This window comes from Anopheles cruzii, chromosome 2, assembly GCF_943734635.1.
Source record: "Anopheles cruzii chromosome 2, idAnoCruzAS_RS32_06, whole genome shotgun sequence".
Classification (NCBI taxonomy): Eukaryota; Metazoa; Arthropoda; class Insecta; order Diptera; family Culicidae; genus Anopheles; species Anopheles cruzii.
Window position 1 is genome coordinate 54,114,588 of NC_069144.1, and position 21,234 is coordinate 54,135,821.

General features: G+C 47.0%; 1 protein-coding gene across 1 annotated transcript; it reads left to right on the top strand.

The window, feature by feature from the left end:
• Positions 1-15,272: 15,272 nt before the first annotated feature.
• Positions 15,273-21,025, top strand: LOC128268937 (LIM homeobox transcription factor 1-beta-like). Its single transcript, XM_053006250.1, has 4 exons — positions 15,273-15,381; positions 19,013-19,217; positions 19,860-20,614; positions 20,679-21,025. Exons 1-4 carry the CDS (start codon positions 15,273-15,275, stop codon positions 21,023-21,025), a joined length of 1,416 nt encoding a protein of 471 aa, XP_052862210.1.
• The last annotated feature ends 209 nt before the right edge of the window (positions 21,026-21,234 follow it).

Consider the following 21,234-nt stretch of genomic DNA (forward strand, 5'->3'; position numbering starts at 1 on the left):
AGCTCAACCTTACGCACCCCAGGAGCGAGCATAAAGGTTGCCGAAGATCAAACAACACCCAGCAACGGGTTACGGGATTTCTTTTACGGGCCACACGCGCGCCCGTAAGGCCAGGGCCTAGCTCTTGGCCTAACGCTGACTGGCCGATAAAGTCGTAAACGAGTACAACAGCTCGTTGAGTAGATAAAAATTGCGAAACGTGCGTCCAGATCAGACCCGGACAGGACACGGGGCTCTTTTTAAAGTGCAAACACGCGTGCCCATGGTCGAAACAAAACAGAAAAAAAAACAAAATGGCTCCATCATGCTCATCAACCGGGGTTCCGAGAAAAAAAAGGGGCGCGATACACTAAACCTGGCCCTCGCCCAATTGGGTACGCTAAATTTTATGCTACTCAAATAACCATCGGAGTGCTGCGGATTGCGTCCGAAACATAGGTCCCTATGTGACGTAAGCAGGCCCACCATGGTAATGGACCGAGGCGCCCAACGAGCCCGAAGATTGCGCGACAGCTCCAGTGGTCCGAGTGGTGGTGCCGGGACGAACAAGTGTTAAATTGATGTTGCGAGACGGGTACGGCGCTAATCGGTGAAACGAATTTCAATTACGATCCGACTTTCCCGGTCGAAGGACATTTGTCAGGGGGCGAACACTTGGCAATCGGTTCCATCGGTTCCGGATGATCGCTCGGAACTGGAACTGGGTCGCCGGGTCGGGTGATTGGCAGGAAGAGTGTGCCTCGAAATGTGATCGGTGACGAGCGACCCGATTGGTGAGTCGTGTGTTCTTCGTAGCCTAGCTCCAAGTAACGGCCTGTAAGTAGAATCCTGAGGCACGCTTGTAGTTCCAATGCCTTGTCAAAATGGGTCAAAGTGACCAATTTGGTGTGTACTTTGCTATATACTATACATTAGTGGCATGGTTTCCTCTGTATCTACGTAGCAGTGCATACTTCTTGACAAGTGTGGTCATCGAGAACGTATCCTTGAAGACTGTTACAGAGTAACTAATGACTGATTCTTTTTACTCCCATTTAAACAGCTTCGAGATTCTTCAAGATGGCAATACTGTGGCAACAAATATCGGGAACTCGCTTATAAGTCGAAAAATCTTTCCTTATTCTTCCAAATTCCGGTCAACAGTCAACGAAAGCGTCAACGAACTTCTAAACCTTCTAAATGAATGAAATGCTGCAAGAAAATGTGATACAAGCCACAGGGCCGTGTATGACAAACACCGTCTAGTGCTCAATTATTCTTAGTGTCTTTGCACGTAACGCCAGAGATTCAAATTCAAATTTCAAGCATCAAATTTCAACTGCATTTCCGGAACACTCTAGAACAGAAAGTTGTCATTCCGGAGGGGAAATATTAAAAACCGTGTTCATGGCAACCTTTCATCCACCATTTTTTTCTAGCCCTTCTCCAAACAACTCCACACGATTTGCGATAAAGTTCTTGTGCAAACGAATCTTGAAAAGAAAAGAAAAACATGTTTCTACCGTTTTGGCGCTTATCAAACCGATCCCAGCTCCCATGACGCCACTTGAGACATCGCGCGCGAAACTTTCGCCATCGGCGCGCCATTCACGATTTGCATCGTAACGCTTTCCTCGAAATGACGATTTCGGCCCCCAATACGGCCAAATATGCCGGACGGACGCCCACCGTCCGCGCCGGGGAGATATTGAATGCTTCTCGGGGAACACGTGCCCCATGTCTGCCGGTAGCGCGGTGCGTGTTCCGACAGCAAACAGTTTCGCAACGACCGCCACCAACGGTTCGGTTGCTAACCGGCCATTTCGATGGCGATGGATTGTGTTCCCGGAAAAGGCTGACACCCACCGCGTACTTCGTCAGCCGGCAGACTTCCGGAGTGGGTGCCATATGACGCCACCGGTTGGCCGCCGCACGTGGGCACAGAAGCGTACCGACATCCGAACGAATCAGAACGGTCGGGCGCCCTTCGGGATGCCAACATGGCTGGGATTAGAAGTTAATACCATGGCTACCAAGCTGGAACTGGCAATCTGGGACTACCGGGAGCTCTGGACCATGTGAGCAGGGCGCTCCCAAAGATCTCTGCACAATGCACTGACGCGAGAAGCATTGTTCGACCACGCGCCACTAACGACAGGATCGGGTGTAGGTATAGGAATTTGCAAACTCTCTAGCGGTCGTAATCAGAAATAAGTACACTCACACTGTACACATATTGACTTTAGGCAAGGTGAACAAGACTCCAAGAAGTGTCTTTCTAGTAACAACTTGTTCACCTTCAACACAGGAGGAATGCTGTTTCAAAAACATTCTAATATTCTCCCAACGGTCCCGGGGAATTAAAGGCGGTAGAAGGCTGGCACACCGCTCGGACAGGTTGAGCGATTCCCGGATACGGATGCGATTGGTATGTGAGGCAGTGAGTGCGTTACAAGCACATATTGGCTTATTGGGCCAACATTCAGGACTGTAGCTCACCTTCAACCGACGACGACGACGACGACGATGGCGATCCTGGGTGCACCTTGTCCTCAGCTAGCAATTTCAATTTCAATGTTCAATTTCTTTCCCCAGTCCGGACGTGCAGTGGGTTCCCGCATCCTACACCACCTCTCTAGCTATCTTTTCGTCAGCCGATTTGGGACCTCGGCCCCCCGTTTGTTTGCTACGTTCGCCCATCGCCACGGGATCGAGAGCTAAGCCTTACGGCCTACGACAGGCGTCCCCTCGACAGTCTGGTCGTTCAGCAAAACCCCCTCCCTTGCCGACTTCCTACCGGGCGAGGAATGCTAAAAAGTTTTCCACCCCGTTCACGGAGAGGCACCACCGGAACCGGAACAAGTAGAAATTATTCCCGGATAATCCGCGAACCGTGCCCGCGGTCAGCGTACTGGTGCTCGACGCTGCGACCCCCTGCCGCCCGGCCGGTTCTCGACAGTATGTCTCGCCGAATCTCCGTGTTGTTGTTTGTCGGCGGTGCTATCCTGCAGCATCTGGATTCGGTTTTTGGAGTGTGCACTGTTTTTGTTCGATGACATGTCAGACAAACGGCGTCGCTCATCGCAAACGCTCAGCGCACACGGCACACGTCAGGAGGAGATACTTTTGAAGAACAACAAATCTTCGCCAAACGTACATAGGATAGGGGATGCGTTGCTTCCAAGCGTTATTATCTAGGAAGATCTCCCGATGCCTTCAATCCATAATCAACTCCTCCATACGCCAATTTTTGAATAAAACCTAGAAATGGAAAGGCCCCCAAGCAAACGATAGCGATGAACTATGACTTCCGCGCCATTCGGAGACCATGATGCGACCGTCGCCTGAAACGAGCCTAGAAATCGGAAATGTTTTTATCCTTCTCCATATGCACACCAAAAAAGGGCTCTAATGACGTGTCTGGCTCACTTCACAGTTTTTAGTTGGGGCTTCCGCGGACCGGACGAAAAACGCATTTCGTCAATTTGCTCTCACGATGAGCATACTTAACGGGGCCGTTGCGTACTTCATAGAGATCTGCAGACATCGCCCGTTGGCTACTGAAAGTCTAGCAAAAAAACATCCCAAAACATTCAACGATTGTTGAGCTCTGTGGCCAAGCTACACACCAGGTTCTCAGTGTGCACCGTTCGATAGCCGAAATCGGTTCGTTCCGGTTCGCCTTCATTGGATGCCGTTCAAAGGATGTGCGTGGCCTTCGAAAAACAACCATTTGGAAGGTTTTGGGGAAAATTAAATTTCACCCTCCGGGACGTTCGCCGTTTTTTTTGCTCGCGAATGTCCAGCGTCCAGGAACCGAAAGCAACGACTGCGCGTCCAGCCACGGGCAGGATTCATCATCAGACAGATGCGCAAAGCAAAGGTGGTTGTTTTTCAAATCGGCTCCTTGCCATGGTCCTGGAGCCAAGCAAATACGCTCATCAACAAACGTCCGAACACAATATTCCACGACGTACCACGGGTCGTCGTCCGAACAGGGCCACACACTACTCCAGTGCACACACACAGGGCAGGGCAAAAAAAAACCCTCCAAACCGAATCGCCCGCCGCCCGGCCAACTGGTTTGCTATTTTGGAGGTTTTTGGAGAAGCATGCTTTTGGCGCCCGTTTGACTGCTCGCTTATTGCGCATCCTTGCGCGGTGTCCTCGGCAAAATTAGATGCAAGCGGCCCAATAGCGGCCACTGAGGCGGCGGTGAGTGCTCATATTTTTGGAAAACGGATTTCAAGTAACCGTCCGTGCATGCATTCGGGGGAATATTAAACCCTTCAGAAGCCCTTCAGTTTGCTCTTTTTGGTTTTATTCCGCGTTTTTTGCCCCAATCCGATCCGTTGGATGCGTTCGAATAATTGACTGCTCCGTTCGAGATTTGCCACCGAGTCGTACCCAAAGATGCCTGAACAATGGTCGGCTTATGACGGAACATTTGCACAACGTCAACTCCTACCTTTTTATAACTATAAGTGAACCAAGTCACTCAACATCAAATTTAAAAAAAATAGTGTAATTATTTTTAGTCAATTTTTGAACAGATATCAGTCCAATGAATAAAATTCAAGAAACATAAATTTAACATAACTTCTAACACATCTTACTGCAGATCTTAAACTTAACTTTAAGTGTTTTATGCATTCTTGAGTCTTATTCGATTAACATTGATCAACCATTGTTTCACGTTGAAGTCGTTCGAAAGTGTTGAAGTGGATGAGCTATGGACGATCGAGGATTGAAGTCGTTTTCTTTGATAAATGATGCGTTTGCGTTGGTTGTTTGACATATTTCTGCATTATTTGAATTCATACAATAATTCCTGGAAATCGGCGTTTCACTGTTAGCAGTTTTCCGATCAACGATTCGATTCAATACTTTCGCACAGGTGGATGAACACATCAGAAGATCGATTATTGATATATCACGTCCATGGGTTTGACATTCTTCAGTCACTATACAATGTAAATGATAAAAATCACAATAATCTAATTGCAATTTCAGCGAAATTGAGATAAATAACAACCTAGAAAAATGAATTTTAAATCAATGTTGTATGCTAGAACCAACCATAAATAGAAAAAAACTGTTGCTTTTCAATTCAGTACATTGGCCAATATGACCGGGCAAGCACTTGTCGCTATCACATCTACAAAAAGGAGCACGTGTATTCTTCAGGTATATAAAATAACAAATAAAACCCCACAGTACGAAGTTATATCATATTTCTAATATTCTTCGAAATGCTGACTCATAATTTTCCTTCTATATTTATTGCAGTGACTACGCTATCTTTTACTATCTAAGATTCGTTTAAGGACACCAAATGGCTTTGACGGTGACTGAGACTGTGAAACGATCCCCCACTCGCTCATCAACTTCGTTGCGTGTGCACATTAGAGCGGACTCTGATTTACGGTCTTTATCCTTCCCTGGGCTCGGCGAAGGTATCGCTTTAATGGAGTCATTTTAAAAAGGCGCCACCGGTGGCAGGATTTTCACGATACATTAACAAACCACGCCGAGCCCCATAAACGGCGAATGAGCATCATAATCATCTTTATCATCGTCTTCTCGCTCGGCGTACCCAGTTCCTCGAACGGGTAAGCACCGTAGAGCCTTCGGGACATGGGAAATCCGTCAAACGTGGCCTCGCAAGGGCGCCTGCTCGTAACCGCCACCACCGACGTCAGCGTAAGTGATTTTAATATTTTTCACATTAATTTTCCTTCGCTAAACCGCGCAGCATTAGCGCAGTTCCTTCCGCGGCCACGGATCGATGGGCTCGCCGAAACGGTTGGCGTCGTTGGTGTCTAATTTAACCTAATTTAATCCTCCCCGTTTTACGGCCACATTCATCCTGGGCACCGAAGTCGAAGGATAGTGGATCGTTCGGTGCCGGTTCCTTGCTTAGGCGTCTTGCTCCTTGGTGTCATAAATATTTAATAAGTTCCCTCACGGTGGGCGTTCGGTTGGCTCGCGAACCGAACGAAGGGGCGCAACTGCAACCGTATCACTTCCGGTCGCTTCCGCGGACCCACGGGAAGTTAATCGACGCGCCCGGATTAACGGCGCATTTAACGCCGGCCGCAAATGGGTGAATAAAAGTGTGCCGTCTGATCCGTTTGGGCCCAACGCCCGGCACACCCCCAGGCCTGGCCACGTGAACCTCTGGAGGCGCAGGTCACAGAAAGGTGGTGGGCCAAATATTTTCATCACACACTAACCGAAGGACAGGGTTCCACGGGACGGCCAACCTGTGAAGCTGCGGATGGGTTGATGGGTTGCGTTCCTCCGCGATTCCCTCGAGCGATTAATATTCAATCGAACCAACCGCCGGGCCGCCGGGAACGTGAAGATATTATAAAGTCATCAGCACACTCCAGAGATTAGGATGTTATCCCCGGAAACGGTGCTTACCGGCACGTGACCAGCCACGACGACTCCCCTAGCCGTGCCGAGATGGGAAAGTGCAGCCAAAACAGGGTCGTAGCCTGCGCATGTGAGCGGACACTGGAATGGCGGATTTCTGGTGTATTGCTGACCTGTTTCATTACCGTGCACGAGAAATGTGAGGTTCGCCTGTGGTACTTTGTAACATACCGCAGAAAAATGTTCATTATTGTGAACAATAAATTAATTATCTGATTTGACAGTCAATTATTTGTGTGGACACCGCAGTTGATAACACATGGGTCAATGGATAATGAAGCTAGCGTATCAACAGTTGAAAAGACCGAGGCAGAGAACCAATTTGTGGTTGCTGATCAAAATTTAGGATTTATGTTTTGAAAAAATGACACTCTCTTAAAATCCACCATTTGACAAGAAAGTGTAATATTTTTCTTATAAGATTCTGCAACAAAGCAGAAAATCCTGGAATGTAAAGTCACCAAAGCGAGCCAGTGACAAGTTGTGCACTGGAAGAGAAGAAATGCTCACCAGTAGTAGATGAAGGATGCAACAACTGTCCATTTTAAAATGAATCACCGTAAACTGATTCGACATAACCAATTACTAACAATTAATAAATATATCTGTGCAGGCCTTTATTTCATTCCCTTCAGCCTTTCGTTATTTTTAGTACTTTTCGTTACTATACTTCCAATGAACTACGTAATTAAACATAACGTTAGACCTATTAAAGTAAATGAAAGCATTGAAACATCGATGATTTGTGACAAAATATTCGTTCAACTCTTGTGGATATAATCTTCTACCTATCCAGCGATAGCTCCTGAATTCTTACGACTTTATTATGTTTTTCATCCCGATCTCGAATAAGCCACTTGAAATGCCGTAAATTAGCATGTTTAGTCTCTTAACTTCACTGTAAGCGATAATCCCTCCTGCAAACAGAATGTTAAACAGTTTGCGCCGTAGCGATGCCAATAGAGCCCAAAAGGACCTACCCCATGAAAATAGGCATTTAGATTTCGCCTGACCAAAGATGACGATTCCGCCAATCTTTGATACCAAAACACGTCAGCCACGTGTCAACAGGTACCCGAGAGGCTTGCACGCGACCCGCCCAGCGAGCCCGCTCGGTGGTCGCATGTTGAACAAACATGTTTCGGATTAAAAACAAAACAGAAAGCATAAAAAAGCACCATCAACAGGACGACCACCCTACCGACCGTGCCGGTGCCGTGAAGATGATCATTTCGTCATCTCTTTACTCGATCACTCCGACACGGACCCTCTTACGCGCGATTGTTGGGTGCGCGATATTTTCACGGCCAACTACAGCCATAGGTCCCCTGGAAACCCCCGGCCCGGTCGGTGAAGATTTTCCCTCGAAGATAATGCCGCCCGGGGCCCTCATTTCCCGGCAGTAGACAGTATTTCTTCATCCGTTAAACTGTTTGTAGTTTGCCCTCTGATGTATTAATTCCCTCCTGCTCCGGTTGAGCGGCGCCGGCGTCAGGTCACGTGGCCGATCACCCAGGATCTGTAACACACCCGCCCCACGCAGGGCAGGGTGGCAGGACGCTTGTTGCAAATTGTTTGCCACCGAGAGGACCACGGCTAGATTTCGGTACGAATGGATGCAGCTGAGCGGACGGATGAAAGCTAATAGTCGGCAGACGACCAGCGGACAGCGGCCCGCCCTGGCTGTGAGATTGCTCCGAAGGACGTCCCCGAACGGGATCAATGAATATTAAATAATGAAGTCGGGAATGTGTGAAATTAAAAACGGTGGAACGTGCGCCATTGTTTACGCATTTCGTCGCCAACGGTGACACGTTTTCCGGGTCGCGAGCTTTCCATTTTTCACCGAACCAACGCCCTACCAGCGGTTTCCTGGGAACGTACCTGTGTTGCTGTGGATGGTGTTGGACCGTGAGATATGACCGTGAGGCCCGACTGAGAACGTCGGGCCTAGTAAGGCGACGTCAGTACTGTACAGAACAATCTTTGTTCAAAGATTTTGTTTCGTGCATTCCACAATTTGCGGAATCCCTGTATGGGATGCTTGTTGGCTTTATCAACCCAGGCATCAGGTTGCAACATTTTTCAAACCTGCACTATAATACCTGCTTAAGACTTATAGTTATTAAGTTTATGTTAGATAATGCTGAGGAATTTTTAGTAAATGCCTTTTTATGCGGTTTGCTTTGGTCTAGATCTTGGATGTCTAGAAAACATTCTTTTAAAATTATGAAACGTTACTGTTAAAGTAAATAATCTCATAGAAGCTACTCTTGCTCTTGCTTTGAACATAATCTGCTCGAAACAACACCAAAAATGAAATAATATCAAAGAAAAAAACTTCTATTTCTAACTTCTTCTATCTTCTGTTTTACTTCTTTCTAATAAACATTCCTTTTCCTTGATTTATTTATCCTCGTTCTATTAATGGACAGTTTTTCTGGATTCAAGATGATGGAGATGTTTTGTTGAATTCGGTAAGCTTTAAAAAACGTGGCTCGTACAGAAGCATACAGCAAGCATACAAACCAAATTACATTAAAAATAAAGTTGACATAAAGCTGACAAGCCACATTACAGTTCGATTCATATACACACAGATTTGTCTTACCAAGTAAGACCGACAAGAAAACTGACCTATTGACAACTTTCGACGGTTGCCACTTTCAGAGTTAACAATGAAGAAGTCGCCCATGGTGCAATCCCGCTAGCAACACTTTTAGCCATTTGCCATCCGAGCTCGGGACAGCAGTCAATCGGGCAGCTAATTTTCCTCGCGGCAACAAACTCCTTATGTTTTTCCACAATCAGACCGCAGAAGAGCGGCACTTGTGGCCCGATGCTCGACGCGAATCGCTAAATGCTAATTACCGCCAACAGAAGCCGATTGTTTGCCGAGCCCACTGTTGGCGCCGGCACTGATGGCGCCGATGAAACCGATAGCCTCGTCCTCGGAGGGTGTTTACCAATAACAGATTTGAAGTAGTGGCTCGAACACGGTTGAAAGACTCTCCTGAGAAGGACATCTCGAAAAATAATAAAAACACAACCCCGGAAAAGGGGTGATCGCCGTGCGTGAGCTAATTGACAGACGACAAACCGTAAAATCGGCCCGGTACGCCACCTCCGGTGCGTAACAATTCGTCCGAGAGGACCTCTCGGAGCCCCCTATCCGTTCCAAAGCCAATGCAACCGACTTCTTGTGTCGGTTTTAATGTGGGAACAAAAAATTGTGTGTGGTAGCGAGTAGGGTCCCTCGGAGGGTCCCTTAGTAATCGATCCGAACGGTACCCGCGGGCTACCATTGAAGGACCTCATTCACTGGGGACTTTACATTCTGGTTACCGGAAAGCCAAACAGATCATTTCGAATGAAAATACACAGCCAAAACTGTTTATCATTCGCTAGATACTATTGACACCAAAATTCTCTTTAAACTTTTTATATTGCGGATTATTCGAATTTCAAATTATTGGAACTTGTATTCGATATTTTCATATTAGTTTAAAAAACCAAAGGTACACCGGGTCATCGAGCCGTGCAGCAGCCACAGGGTCATGATGTTTTTTAAATAAAAACCCCGATTGACACACAAGGGCCACGAAGGAGCAGCCCCGTCCGAATGACAAGAGCCGATGCTACGCAGTGAGCCGTAGGCACGACCGTCGTCGGAACCCGGCGGCGTAAATATCCTCTCGAAACGATTGAAGAATCAATTTCGGAATGTTTGCCCTCACCTTGCCGCACTCGACTGAACGCGCGGTACCGCACCGCACCGCACGAGATCGAAAGTGCTTGTAATAAAATGGCCGTCCGAAAAGGATGCGCCACCAGTGGTTTGTTTGTTCGCGCAACCTTCCAGCCAAAACCACTTCCAGCGGCCCATTAATCCGTTACGTACAGATGTTCCCGCATCAGACAGCCGGGACTGGCTGGAGTCAGACGAGGAAGGAACGCAATGAAAGGACCTCACCAGCCAGCCTGCGAGTTCTGCTCAAGTGCTGATTGTTTGACGATTTATGACAACGTATTTATTCAGAGCGGCAGAAGATTGTGCAGAATTCTCGAGTGCAGTTCCGGGTGATTGGCGTCCACTGAGGAACTGATGGGTTTTGAGCTGTAAGTTTCAGTTACGTTTCCGGCACGTGGTTCGGTCCGGCCACTCATTGCCTGTATGGCATTCCGAGAAGGGCCAAAAAAATTGGTAATTAATTGCAACGTAATGAGAAATATGCCCCGTTTTTTGCTGCTGCTGCAGCCTCGCCTCATCCGGCCAGCTGAGTTTACGCAAGATTTACCACAATTCGGGATAGGAAAAGCTACGATTCCTCGGAATACTTTTCAAAATTCCTTCCCCTTACGGTTTTGTTGGCAGATTCTTTCGCAAAAGAGATAATGAAGGAGAGTGCAAGCAAAAAATGTTTTGCGACTTTCGAAAAACATTTACCCTTTCGGTGATGGTTTTTTTTTCATTAAGCTTTCATTGTGACTAATTAACTTCAGCGACCACGCGCCAGTGGTGGTACTTACCACAATGGGCCACTTTGCACTTACTGAACTATTCAGCAGAATGCTCTCACAATTTTTTTTTGCATCACCCTTGTTTGAAAGTTCGTTCTTTGGAAAACTGCAAGAATTCGGCCGCGCGGTACGTAAAGGATAATTTAAATTATTTTCTTTCCCACAAATTATGCAAAGTTCGGAGCAATACAATGTTGCGTCTCAAATTCCTTGTTGTTTCTTTCGGAAAGGAATTAACTTTTTTGGAGGAAACTCATTTGAAACCTTTGCTGTCAATGTTTGCCCATTGATCTACGAGCTTCCACGTAAGGTTCCCCAGCACGGTGATACGACCTCTCCGATGGGTGGGCAAACCCAAGAAAATTAATTAAAATATGAGATCTGCCACCGGAGCTGCATCACGGCGACGAATGGAGAAAAGCAAAGCATTAAAATTTCTGTCTCCCGGCGCGGGGTGACTATCCAATATTGACACCCGATGAATATTTATGGACGTTTGACACATTTGACACACAGCCTTCAGGCCAGCGGCAAGGCAAAAGTCAACCGGCAAGTAAACCGCACCGAAATTTATTCCAAACCAAACCCACCCACAGCTTTTAACCAAGGAACTGCCAAAAGAAACCTCTTCCTCTGCGCACTGCGCCCCGGGTAAATGGGGGCGACCGATGACGGAGAAGAAAAAATCCTTCCTCCTTCAGCGCGTGAGACGGGGCCAGAATCATTCTTTGGTAAATTAATGAAAATTTATACAATATTTCTCCAGCATAACTCCTCCCGGTTTTTCCGACTTCGGGATCGTCTTCGCTTGGACAAAGGTTCACATTTGCATAGTTTTTCAATTATTATCGCCAAGATTGTGGAATGTTTCTTTTTCTGTCCGCCGGGTGTCTCTCATTTCGATACACTGTATTGAACATGCTAATTAAAATTGGGACCCAGTGATTGTGTAACCGATCGATCCAATCCGACCGCATCTGGTGCCCGAGTATCGCGACCATTTGCCGAAATACAAGGTTGCAGCACCAGCAGATTCGAACGGAATGTCCTGGCCCCTCGGAGATTGTGGTGGCAAGTGCACGCCTGAGGTTTAGATTAATTAAGCGACGCCTATTTTCTCAAGTATATGATTGAAAAAGTGTAATTGCTTCAGGCGCAAAGTTTGGCAAACTGATTAAATTAGTCAAAAATGAAATTTCGGCTCAGGGCCATGCTGAGGCAAGCAACCATGCCAACGACTAGTGGTTTGCCCGTCTGCTGGGGCCAAAATATCAATTATTGTTGAGAAGTAGTCCCTAGATATGAGAGTAACAAAATTAATCATGTGAAAAGAACTACGACGCTTGTCGAACCGTTTGTGATCCTTTCCTAATTACATTCTAACGAGTCTAACCGTAAAATGCGTAATTTAATTGACGTGTTGCAAGTGTAATTAACTTCTCACCCTTTATCGGCTTAAAATAGGCATGGCGCAGTCTTCTCTGGAGCATCAAAAGCGCTCTTTGGACATCACTTTTGGGGGCGAAAGCCTCGTTATTTTCATTCGAAATAAAACATTGAAAGCGCGCTACTAGTGCCACTAGTGCCCGGAGTGAGTAGCCGAGCGAGTTCAACATTCCACGCAGAGCGCACCGACCGGCCAAGTGTCATTCCTTTCTGCCCGGGTGCTAACGATGCGTACTTCACCGTTTATCGCTCTCATCATGGGACCCTTGTGCACTTCTTACGAGAAAGTAAAAATAAAAGGGCTTCGCCCGTGCGTCGTCAGCCCGCTGTCTCGCTGGCTGGAGCTCCGGGGTGTCAAAATCGCAGCGCCCATCGCCGCGCATTAGTCTCGTCCTGGCGTCGTGGAATGCAGCGCCATCGTCGACTCCGCGCCGTACCGTGTCGAGGTCCTCCCGGGCTGCGAGTGTCAATTTCTGCTCTCTAATGCCACACTCCCCACTTGGCACTACCGAAAACGTCCCGCCAGACCGTGGTGTGGCGTGGCAAAATTCTTTCTTTTCTTACTACGTCCTGGCGTGCGGCGATGTGCGTCGTTTCTCGCGGAAACCGTGTCCCTATTGCGAACCCCGAAGCTTGAGCTTTATTAAAAAATTACAAAACCCTGTCAGGGGATGAAAAAGGCGGCAAAGGACCCCACGCACGGGAGCGGAGCAATTGAATTCGAAACGTGCCACTTAGAAGCGAAGAGTACAAGAAAAAATCCCTGCCATGTTGCAGGAGTGTATATTTGGGGAGAAAAAATTAACTTCTTTGTTGGCCACGAGCGCGCGATTGTCGCCCACGGGGCACCGGTGCCAGGTTAAAGACGTCAATGAACGCGAGTCCGGCACAGAGAGGCACAATTCCCTTTTGCGATTCGCACGAAACCGTGGCTAAGGCTCGGGCTACAATTTATTTGTTTTTAAAGATCTGTTTAACTTGCAGCCCGTAAACATTTGGGTGTTTCAAGTTCAGCAAAAGTATGTTAATGGGTCAGGAATGGGCCACGGAAGCGTGTAAACATACTTCGAACGTATGATCGATCGTACTGGATGTTTGTTGATTTTACAATTCTTTTCGCCAAATGTTCTCAAAGATTTGGGCCAATCTTTTGCATCTCACTGGTGGCACATTATTGGCCCCCGGGAAGCCGAAGAAGCAATACCTACAGAAACGGTGGGATCATCGTCCTGGAACGAATAATGGAACGCACCGTTAGCGCCCTAGTGATTTACGCAACAACCTCGAGTGTGCGCTCCGTTTCTTCTCAATGGCCGGAGGTTGAAGAAAAAAGCTGACAGCAACATTTTTGCCTGCGAAACGACAACGCCGCTCTTCGCGTCGGTTGCATAAGATGTACGTGAGTGGAATACATTTCCCGGAACATATCCCACCAGCATTCGAGCACACCGTTTAATATGTTCTTTTTTTTAATGCATTAAATTGTGCGAAAACTTCAACACAAAAAACTGCTGGGATTGGCATACATTTTGGGCGTTTTGCATCGCATTACACGAAAATAGTCATTTTCTTCATGAACTGTTTGATGGTCATTTTCTCTTTGATCAGCCTCACGGCTAGAAAAGGTCAATCAACTCAACCCTGCCAGCGCGGGCTAGTCAAAACATTCCAAACGTTTACTCTTATATTATCGCTCGTGCGTCTATAAGTGTCCACCGTTGCTCTGCATGGGGATAAATCGAGAAGACAAACAACAAGCGCACACCGGTATCGGGGGCAGCAAGAAAAACGGCACACTCAACCCGCGACCAACCCGGTTCCGGAGGTGGGCAACCACCGGCCACCCACGGCAAGGACATCAAAATGAAGGAAATATGCCTGCCTGGAGACATTTTTATTACGGGGCCGTCCGCAATAAAATACAGTGCCCCGCAGGACACGGAGGCTTGTGGCCGGGGCCGTCTCGTGTGGTGACGGCAAACGGACCAGGCAAATAAAGCAAAAACAATGCGCTAGTAAACTCGGACTTGAGCTGCCAACACACACTCGCACAAGTATACGGAATACGGGTACCCGTGAAAAATGACGGATCCGATCCGTAAAAGTGAACCACTTGCGCAATAATATCGGACTCTGCGTGACGTGGCCATCCCGATCCCCCGGTCGGAAGATAAAAGAAGGCAATAATTTTCCGTGGTTCCGAGTTTCTTTTTCCCCGTATTTTGACCACCAGTGACATTTTCTTTCCCATCCGCGGCATCCGTTTCCGAGTGAACCGATTAGTGTAACGAAGATGTTCGTCTGCTCGAAAAACATCGAAAAACGTTGTCGAGATTGAAATGTCGCTTCGAAACTCAACGGGCGTGGCCTCACACACGCATGCGCTTTCCCCTTGAAAAGATCGCCACACAAAAGTAAAAACCTAACACACACACACATCGCAGTTCCCCTAATACGGTTCGAGGATCAAGCTTTTCCGGTTCCCGGCCGAAAACGGTACACGGACCGCACAGGGGCGATCACACGCGTTTCGTCGTTCGCCACGGTCGGACGTGCTCCGGTGAGGGTTGTTGGTCGGTTGTTCGGTTGTGGAAATCACGTAACGAAAGCGCAAAAACGCCCGCCGCAAGTGTTTGTTGCGCGGGGCAACATTTTAGAACGGTATCAGTTCCGGTCTGTGAGACGATCCTGGGAATGTGTTTAAATCGGAGAAACAAAACAACGGCAAGTGAAGTGTCCCCGTAATCCCATAAGCAATTGTTTTGTTTAGTGTGACACACAACAGAAAGCGAATAAACAAAGAAGTGCTTCGAAGCAACCATCTTTGTACAACCAACACCAAATACGACGACCTATCCCACGGACCGAGCAGCGGCTTATGCAATATGTTGGAGTTTTACCATAATCTCAACATTAACTCCGGTCTGCCGCCAGCACCGCAACCGGTCGACAGCAATGCAAAGGATACCAACGGCATGCTCGACGAACGCACAGGTGAGGTTTGGGTTCCGGCGTGGTTTGAGTGGTCAAAACGGTTGTCCCTTAAAAGAACTAAGAGAAGCGATGAAGGGACGGGATTGGTTGGGGGTCCACTTGCGGATTTGGTAGTTAATTAGTGGCAAAGGACCTCAAGGCGGCATTCCGACGGGTAGTGTTAATTTTAAATGCCCTACGGCCACGTCAGAGCGTGCGTCAGTGTGAATAGAGCACCAAAACACATCTCTTACATCTCAAGAAGTTGTGCCTGTACACAAACTAAATTACCCATTGAAATAGGGAACTATAATGAATAAAGTCCAGTACAATTAGAGCTCCGTTCATCTAAATGCATTGACAATAAAAAGTAAAAATGGGTATTGCATTTTCCATTTTAATCCCCACAATAACACGATTCTGAAAACTATTCTTGTTTCTTGTAATCTATTGCTGTTATAGTTTCGCGAACAATGTGTCCCAAAATGTTTCTTGGAAAATACCCAAACTAACTTCGTTCCTTTGTTTTTTTATTGTCATCTGTTACACGCTGTTGAACTAAAAAAGTTCGAAATGAAAACTGTCACCAAACATATCCTTTATCCATTCTGACCAATCATCAATCGGATCATGTCTTTTAAAGACTATGACCCGGGTTCGATCCGAACAATAACACAACTTCAATTTCGTTTCGACAGAGGTCGATTTGCTTCGTGGGCCACAAGCACGTTCGCCTCTAAACCCAATAAGTTTCGATCGGAAAAACAGTCACCGCCGTCGCAAGTCGGATTAGTGGGTTCCCTCTCAAAACCAAAAAGTTCACCATGCCTTAAAAAAGGGGGTTTCCTTTTTATCGTTAAGAAAATGGAATCCCACGGTGGGAAAGCGCATGCGAGAAAAACAGTTCGAATGTGCAGGACATTTTGGGAGCGACAAGGACGTCTAGATTCCGATCGCTCGATTCCTTTTACCACTGTGGGGGACGCCATTTTCGAAGGTCCTTTAAGCAGTATGCGACCGGGCGCAAAAGGAATCCCAAACAGCTCTGTAGCCCAAGTAGATGGTCAAGCACTTTGTCCTACTTGAAGGGGGCTCTTCACCGAGCACCGGGCACGTGGCCGTGGAAAATTTGTCCTAATAGTATCTCTCCACCTCTCCAACCGTATCCGAAGCTTGGTGGTGGCTGAAAATTGAAAACTTACCCATGAAAACCGGGCTCTTACCGGGCTGTAACGTTAACACCCGATTAAACACTCTAAAGCCCAACGCAGCGAAGAACGGCGGCTCGAGGATTTGAAAGTTCAACTCGAGAAACCACAACCGCCTAAGAACGGACATCCGGTGAGTAGAGGAGGTCCTCCTGAATCCTGGCGACCCGGTGGTTGAGGTGGACCAACCGAGAGCACATTAGCGTGGAAGTAAGTGGCCAGTAATCGATTTTCGCTTGGCTGGGTTAAAGTTCTTCGTTTTTGGCTCACCAGAAACCCAATCGAGTTCCGGTTCCGTCCCGCTCCATAATCGCTCGGACGGTGTAACCGAACCGAATTCACCAAACGCCACATTAAAGTGAAGGAGGAACAGGGGCTTGTGGCCCTTTTGGAGGATGGTTTGGATGGTGTTCGATTTGGAACGTTAAGCCCATAGAATGCTTTAAAGACCATATTTTCCCGTAAACTGTTGTAGCTTAATCATCGTTTGAAATCGAGCAACATGTGAAGACACCGAACATTGATAAGATAAAAAGAAATATCTATACACACCAGCGGCACGGGGACAAATAATTAGTGGCTTTTTTATCGTAAAACTCACGGGAAGCGAAACATATGACCGAAATCGATTAAACGGCGATAGCTGTCGCGTGGTGGGTCGACCCCAGCGTTCTGCGGTAGTGCGGTGTCGTTTTTTGTGATTTATTCATGATTTATGGGGCAGCATGGCTGCAACACACCGCACTAACCCTACACTTGCCACAAGTGTCCCGTGGGCCCCTCCTAATCCTTTATTGGCCAGCCAAATGAAACGAAGCTCGAAACATCGGCGTCAGCCAGTGTTCAACAGGCTACAGATAAGCGGAAAAAATATCAGCAAAACTTGTGCATTTGTTTGCATTTCCACCGTCGGCAAACAGTGGGAAGCAGCAGTGTCCACACAAACAATATAGGCTTTTTATTTGACCCCGAATTAGATATGTAGTACATTCGAATACATTCGTTTGCTAGCACTACCTTCATCACGGAACGGTGTTCGCCATTCTTTAGTAAATACGCACATAAACATTGGGTGCAACAGGGCGCAAATTGAACTTGCATTTTATGATTGTTTGATTTCCATTCAGATTCTTGTGAATTAAAAGAAACAAGTAATAGTTTTTCCATTGTTTAAAATGTTATATTTTTAAGTGTTTATATAACATGTATTTTTCTCATGTGATTATGTCTACAAAATATAGTTTTGGAACATTTCATCATGACTCATCAGAAAGTCTTCATCGATTAGTTGTTTCCTTTGGAAACCATAAAATTTTATAAACTTGAATGTAAAATGTTAACAAACATTAACACAGTACATACCCATTTTGCATTCGCGCCACCACTTAATAGCCATTACTCAATCATTCGTTGTTTAATTTTGATCCGTTTGAATTATACGAAGCATTTGTTTTAAATCTCCATCGGCAATCCTTCGCTGCTTGTTGGCCTCAAGTAAAAAAAATAATTCTAATCCTACAAGAGTCATAAAAAAGCTCCACCCTCAAGGCTTCGCATTGCCGTTTCGGAATGGCTCATAATTTTCCATTTCAAAAACACATTTCGAATGAGAAATGACTGTGTACTCATAATTTAACCAGTTGATAGATGACCACCATTGTCCGCAATGGCACGGTCATAAATGACTAAGCAGGCACCTTCTCGGCAACACGGGAAAGCAATTGCTGATGGACTAATGTTGCTGGATGTGATTTGAGAATATTTGAGAAAACACTAGAAACGAAATGGATTCGTTGGGACTTGAAAATGTCCACAATCGGGCTGCAATCTTGCGTGCCAGATTATTTCAGTCCACATCCGATGATTATTACAATGCTGTTCCTTTGCAATAAATTTACGCAAAGTATGTCCATTTTGTGCCTCTTCATAGGTTTATTTGAAACGATACCCATTTTCAAGTAGAATTTACAATGGATCATTTTATTGTATTGTAGAAACGTGGGAAGTGCAGCTGAATAGCCAAATGATCAACGAATAGCTGCGTGTCGACCAAATTTGTTCAATCAAATACCTACCGTCCCTAGGCACACAACCCAACGTCATGAGACATTACATAAAAATACAGGTTATCGACAAATCTGCGGAATTTGTTCGTTGGCGCCGCTTGCTTTCCGGTCCCGGTACATCCGGTCGGCTAGGGCACGCTGCTTGCCGAATCAACCCGTAAACGGTGCAAACGTTCCCAAATGCACTGTAACCATTACGACCAAAAGCCGTTACGACCTCTACAAGTTCTATGTTGTTGGGATCGTTTCTTCGTTATAGTAGTTGGTGGGACTTTGTAAAATAAATAGATATTAATATAAACGTTATTCTTTCGTGTCCTTAACTTATTTCCAACATTATGTTTGTCTCTATTTTATGCAACTCCGCCACTGTCGTAGACATAGTTGGTACGATCAAGAGCGAAAAAACGCAGGAAATATGCGAGGGATGTGGCCAAAAGATAAAGGATCGCTACTTCATGAAGCTCTCACCGGACCAGTTCTGGCATGAGCAGTGCCTTCTCTGCTGCATATGCCGCATTCAGCTCAACCAAACGTGCTACACCAAAAACACCAAGGTTTACTGCAAGGACGATTACTACCGGTACGTACTCAAAGGACGGCCACTTTCGAGGGCCAGTTTGCTTTCTCGAAATATAAATCTAATAATTATAAACCAGAATACATCGGAATTTTATACACCAGTTAGTTCTGAACTAGTCATCGCTTACACTAGTCCGCATTTTCATGCATCGAATTGATGATAACTTTACAGTGCGCGCTACGATACAGAACATCGTGCAAATGCATTCGATATTGTTAGAAGTCCCCGATTTGTTAGGTGCAATTCCAATTAAAACATCATGTGAGAACATGTTTCACACCTGAAACACCCCGAAAACCGATCCGCGGATACGGAGAGGGATAGGAACGACCTGCGATACGACATTACGATAACCGGCACTGGCGACAGTCGTCTCAGTCATCCCGCCGACAAAATCCGGTAGGACCAGTTACCATCGGCTACGGGTGCCGACAACGTTGGGTCGGTCGATAGTATAGGAAAACATAACGTACGCAACCGAGAGATTCGGGTTTGACGAGGCTCACCCACGGCGATGACATTCCGCTTGCTAACGATGCATTTGGTGGAAATTTGCGATTAACTGGAACTTACTGTCCCAAAGATTGTAGCACTGAGCATGAACTGAAACTTCTTTTTGTTTGCTCTCCTCCGTTCGTTTAGAATTTTTGGTGTTTCCACGCTCCACCAGCAGCAGCAGCATCAGCAGCAGTCCCAGCAGCGCGACTGTTACGGTTGTGGCGAGCGCATTGCACCGAACGAAATGGTGATGCGAGCGAAACATCTGGTCTACCATCTGCACTGCTTCCTGTGCTTCACCTGCAACCGGCCCCTGCAGAAGGGCGAACCCTTCTCGATCCGGGCCGGCAAGTTGATCTGCCAGCACGACCTGGAGAAGGACTTTTACGGTGCTGCGATGCACCACCATCACGGCGGTGCCGGTGGAGCTACCGGATCGGGAGGCCTACACCCGCCACTACATCCTGTACACGGGGCGGCGCATCTGTACGGTGATGACGATTACTTGCTGGAGGACGGGTTGCGAACACGCGACGGACGACGAGGACCGAAGCGACCACGCACCATCCTGACTTCTGCCCAGCGTCGCCAGTTTAAGGCTTCCTTCGACGTGTCACCGAAACCCTGCCGGAAGGTTCGCGAAGCACTGGCCAAGGACACGGGACTCTCGGTACGGGTGGTACAGGTCTGGTTCCAGAATCAGCGCGCAAAGATGAAGAAGATTTCGCGCAAATCGAAAACGAACGGTAACGGAGATGGTGAAAAGAACCACTCGGACAAGGAGGACAAGTCGATCAAGCTGGAATCGCCTAGCAGTGACCACAGCCACTATCTGGGGCTTGACAGTTCGTACAGCTCTTCCAGCCAACCGCTCAATCCGAACCTGCCCTACTCGCCAGGTATGTTTGTTTGTCGTAAAATTGCGTCGATTTAAATAGTTTAAATCACCACTTACCATTGCAGACTTTCCCGACAACTCCGACGCCAGTCTGTGCAGCTCGGACATTTCGTTGGACGAAAACTTTGACAACGTCGACGAGACGACCTCCGACACGATGTCGTTACAAAATTTGGACCTGCAAACTAACCTCAACAATGGCGCTGGACCCGGTACGGGTGGTTTACAGTGCGCCGGTGGACTAAACGGCGGTGCGACGGCCGGTGGAGCAACCCATCAGCAGCTAGTCAATCACAACAATAACTCCATCAATCCGATGGCTATGGCTGGTGTGGCCGGCAGCATAACGCACATCGACAAGCTCTACCTGATGCAGAATTCGTACTTCAATTCGGCACAAATTGAACAGTGATCCCTTCTCCAAGGAAGCTAACATCCCCTAAAACTAGTCAATCGAACAACGCCGGGCCGGGTGCAAACCGCTCGGTGGTCCTTGGAGCTTTTCGTTAAAGAAGGACACCACGAGTATGAATGAATTTGTATCTAAGAACAGAGAGGCGTGCGATTCGTAGGTGAAAACACAGTCCAGAATGAAAAAAGGCGCATTCTTTATGAGTTTAC

Bases quoted from the DNA above. Each gene is read 5' to 3' on its own strand.
- LOC128268937 (XM_053006250.1), top strand. From the start codon at position 15,273: ATGTTGGAGTTTTACCATAATCTCAACATTAACTCCGGTCTGCCGCCA. The intron at 15,382-19,012 runs GTGAGGTTTGGG...CCACTGTCGTAG, and splicing joins CATGCTCGACGAACGCACAG to ACATAGTTGGTACGATCAAG. The intron at 19,218-19,859 runs GTACGTACTCAA...CCGTTCGTTTAG, and splicing joins TGCAAGGACGATTACTACCG to AATTTTTGGTGTTTCCACGC.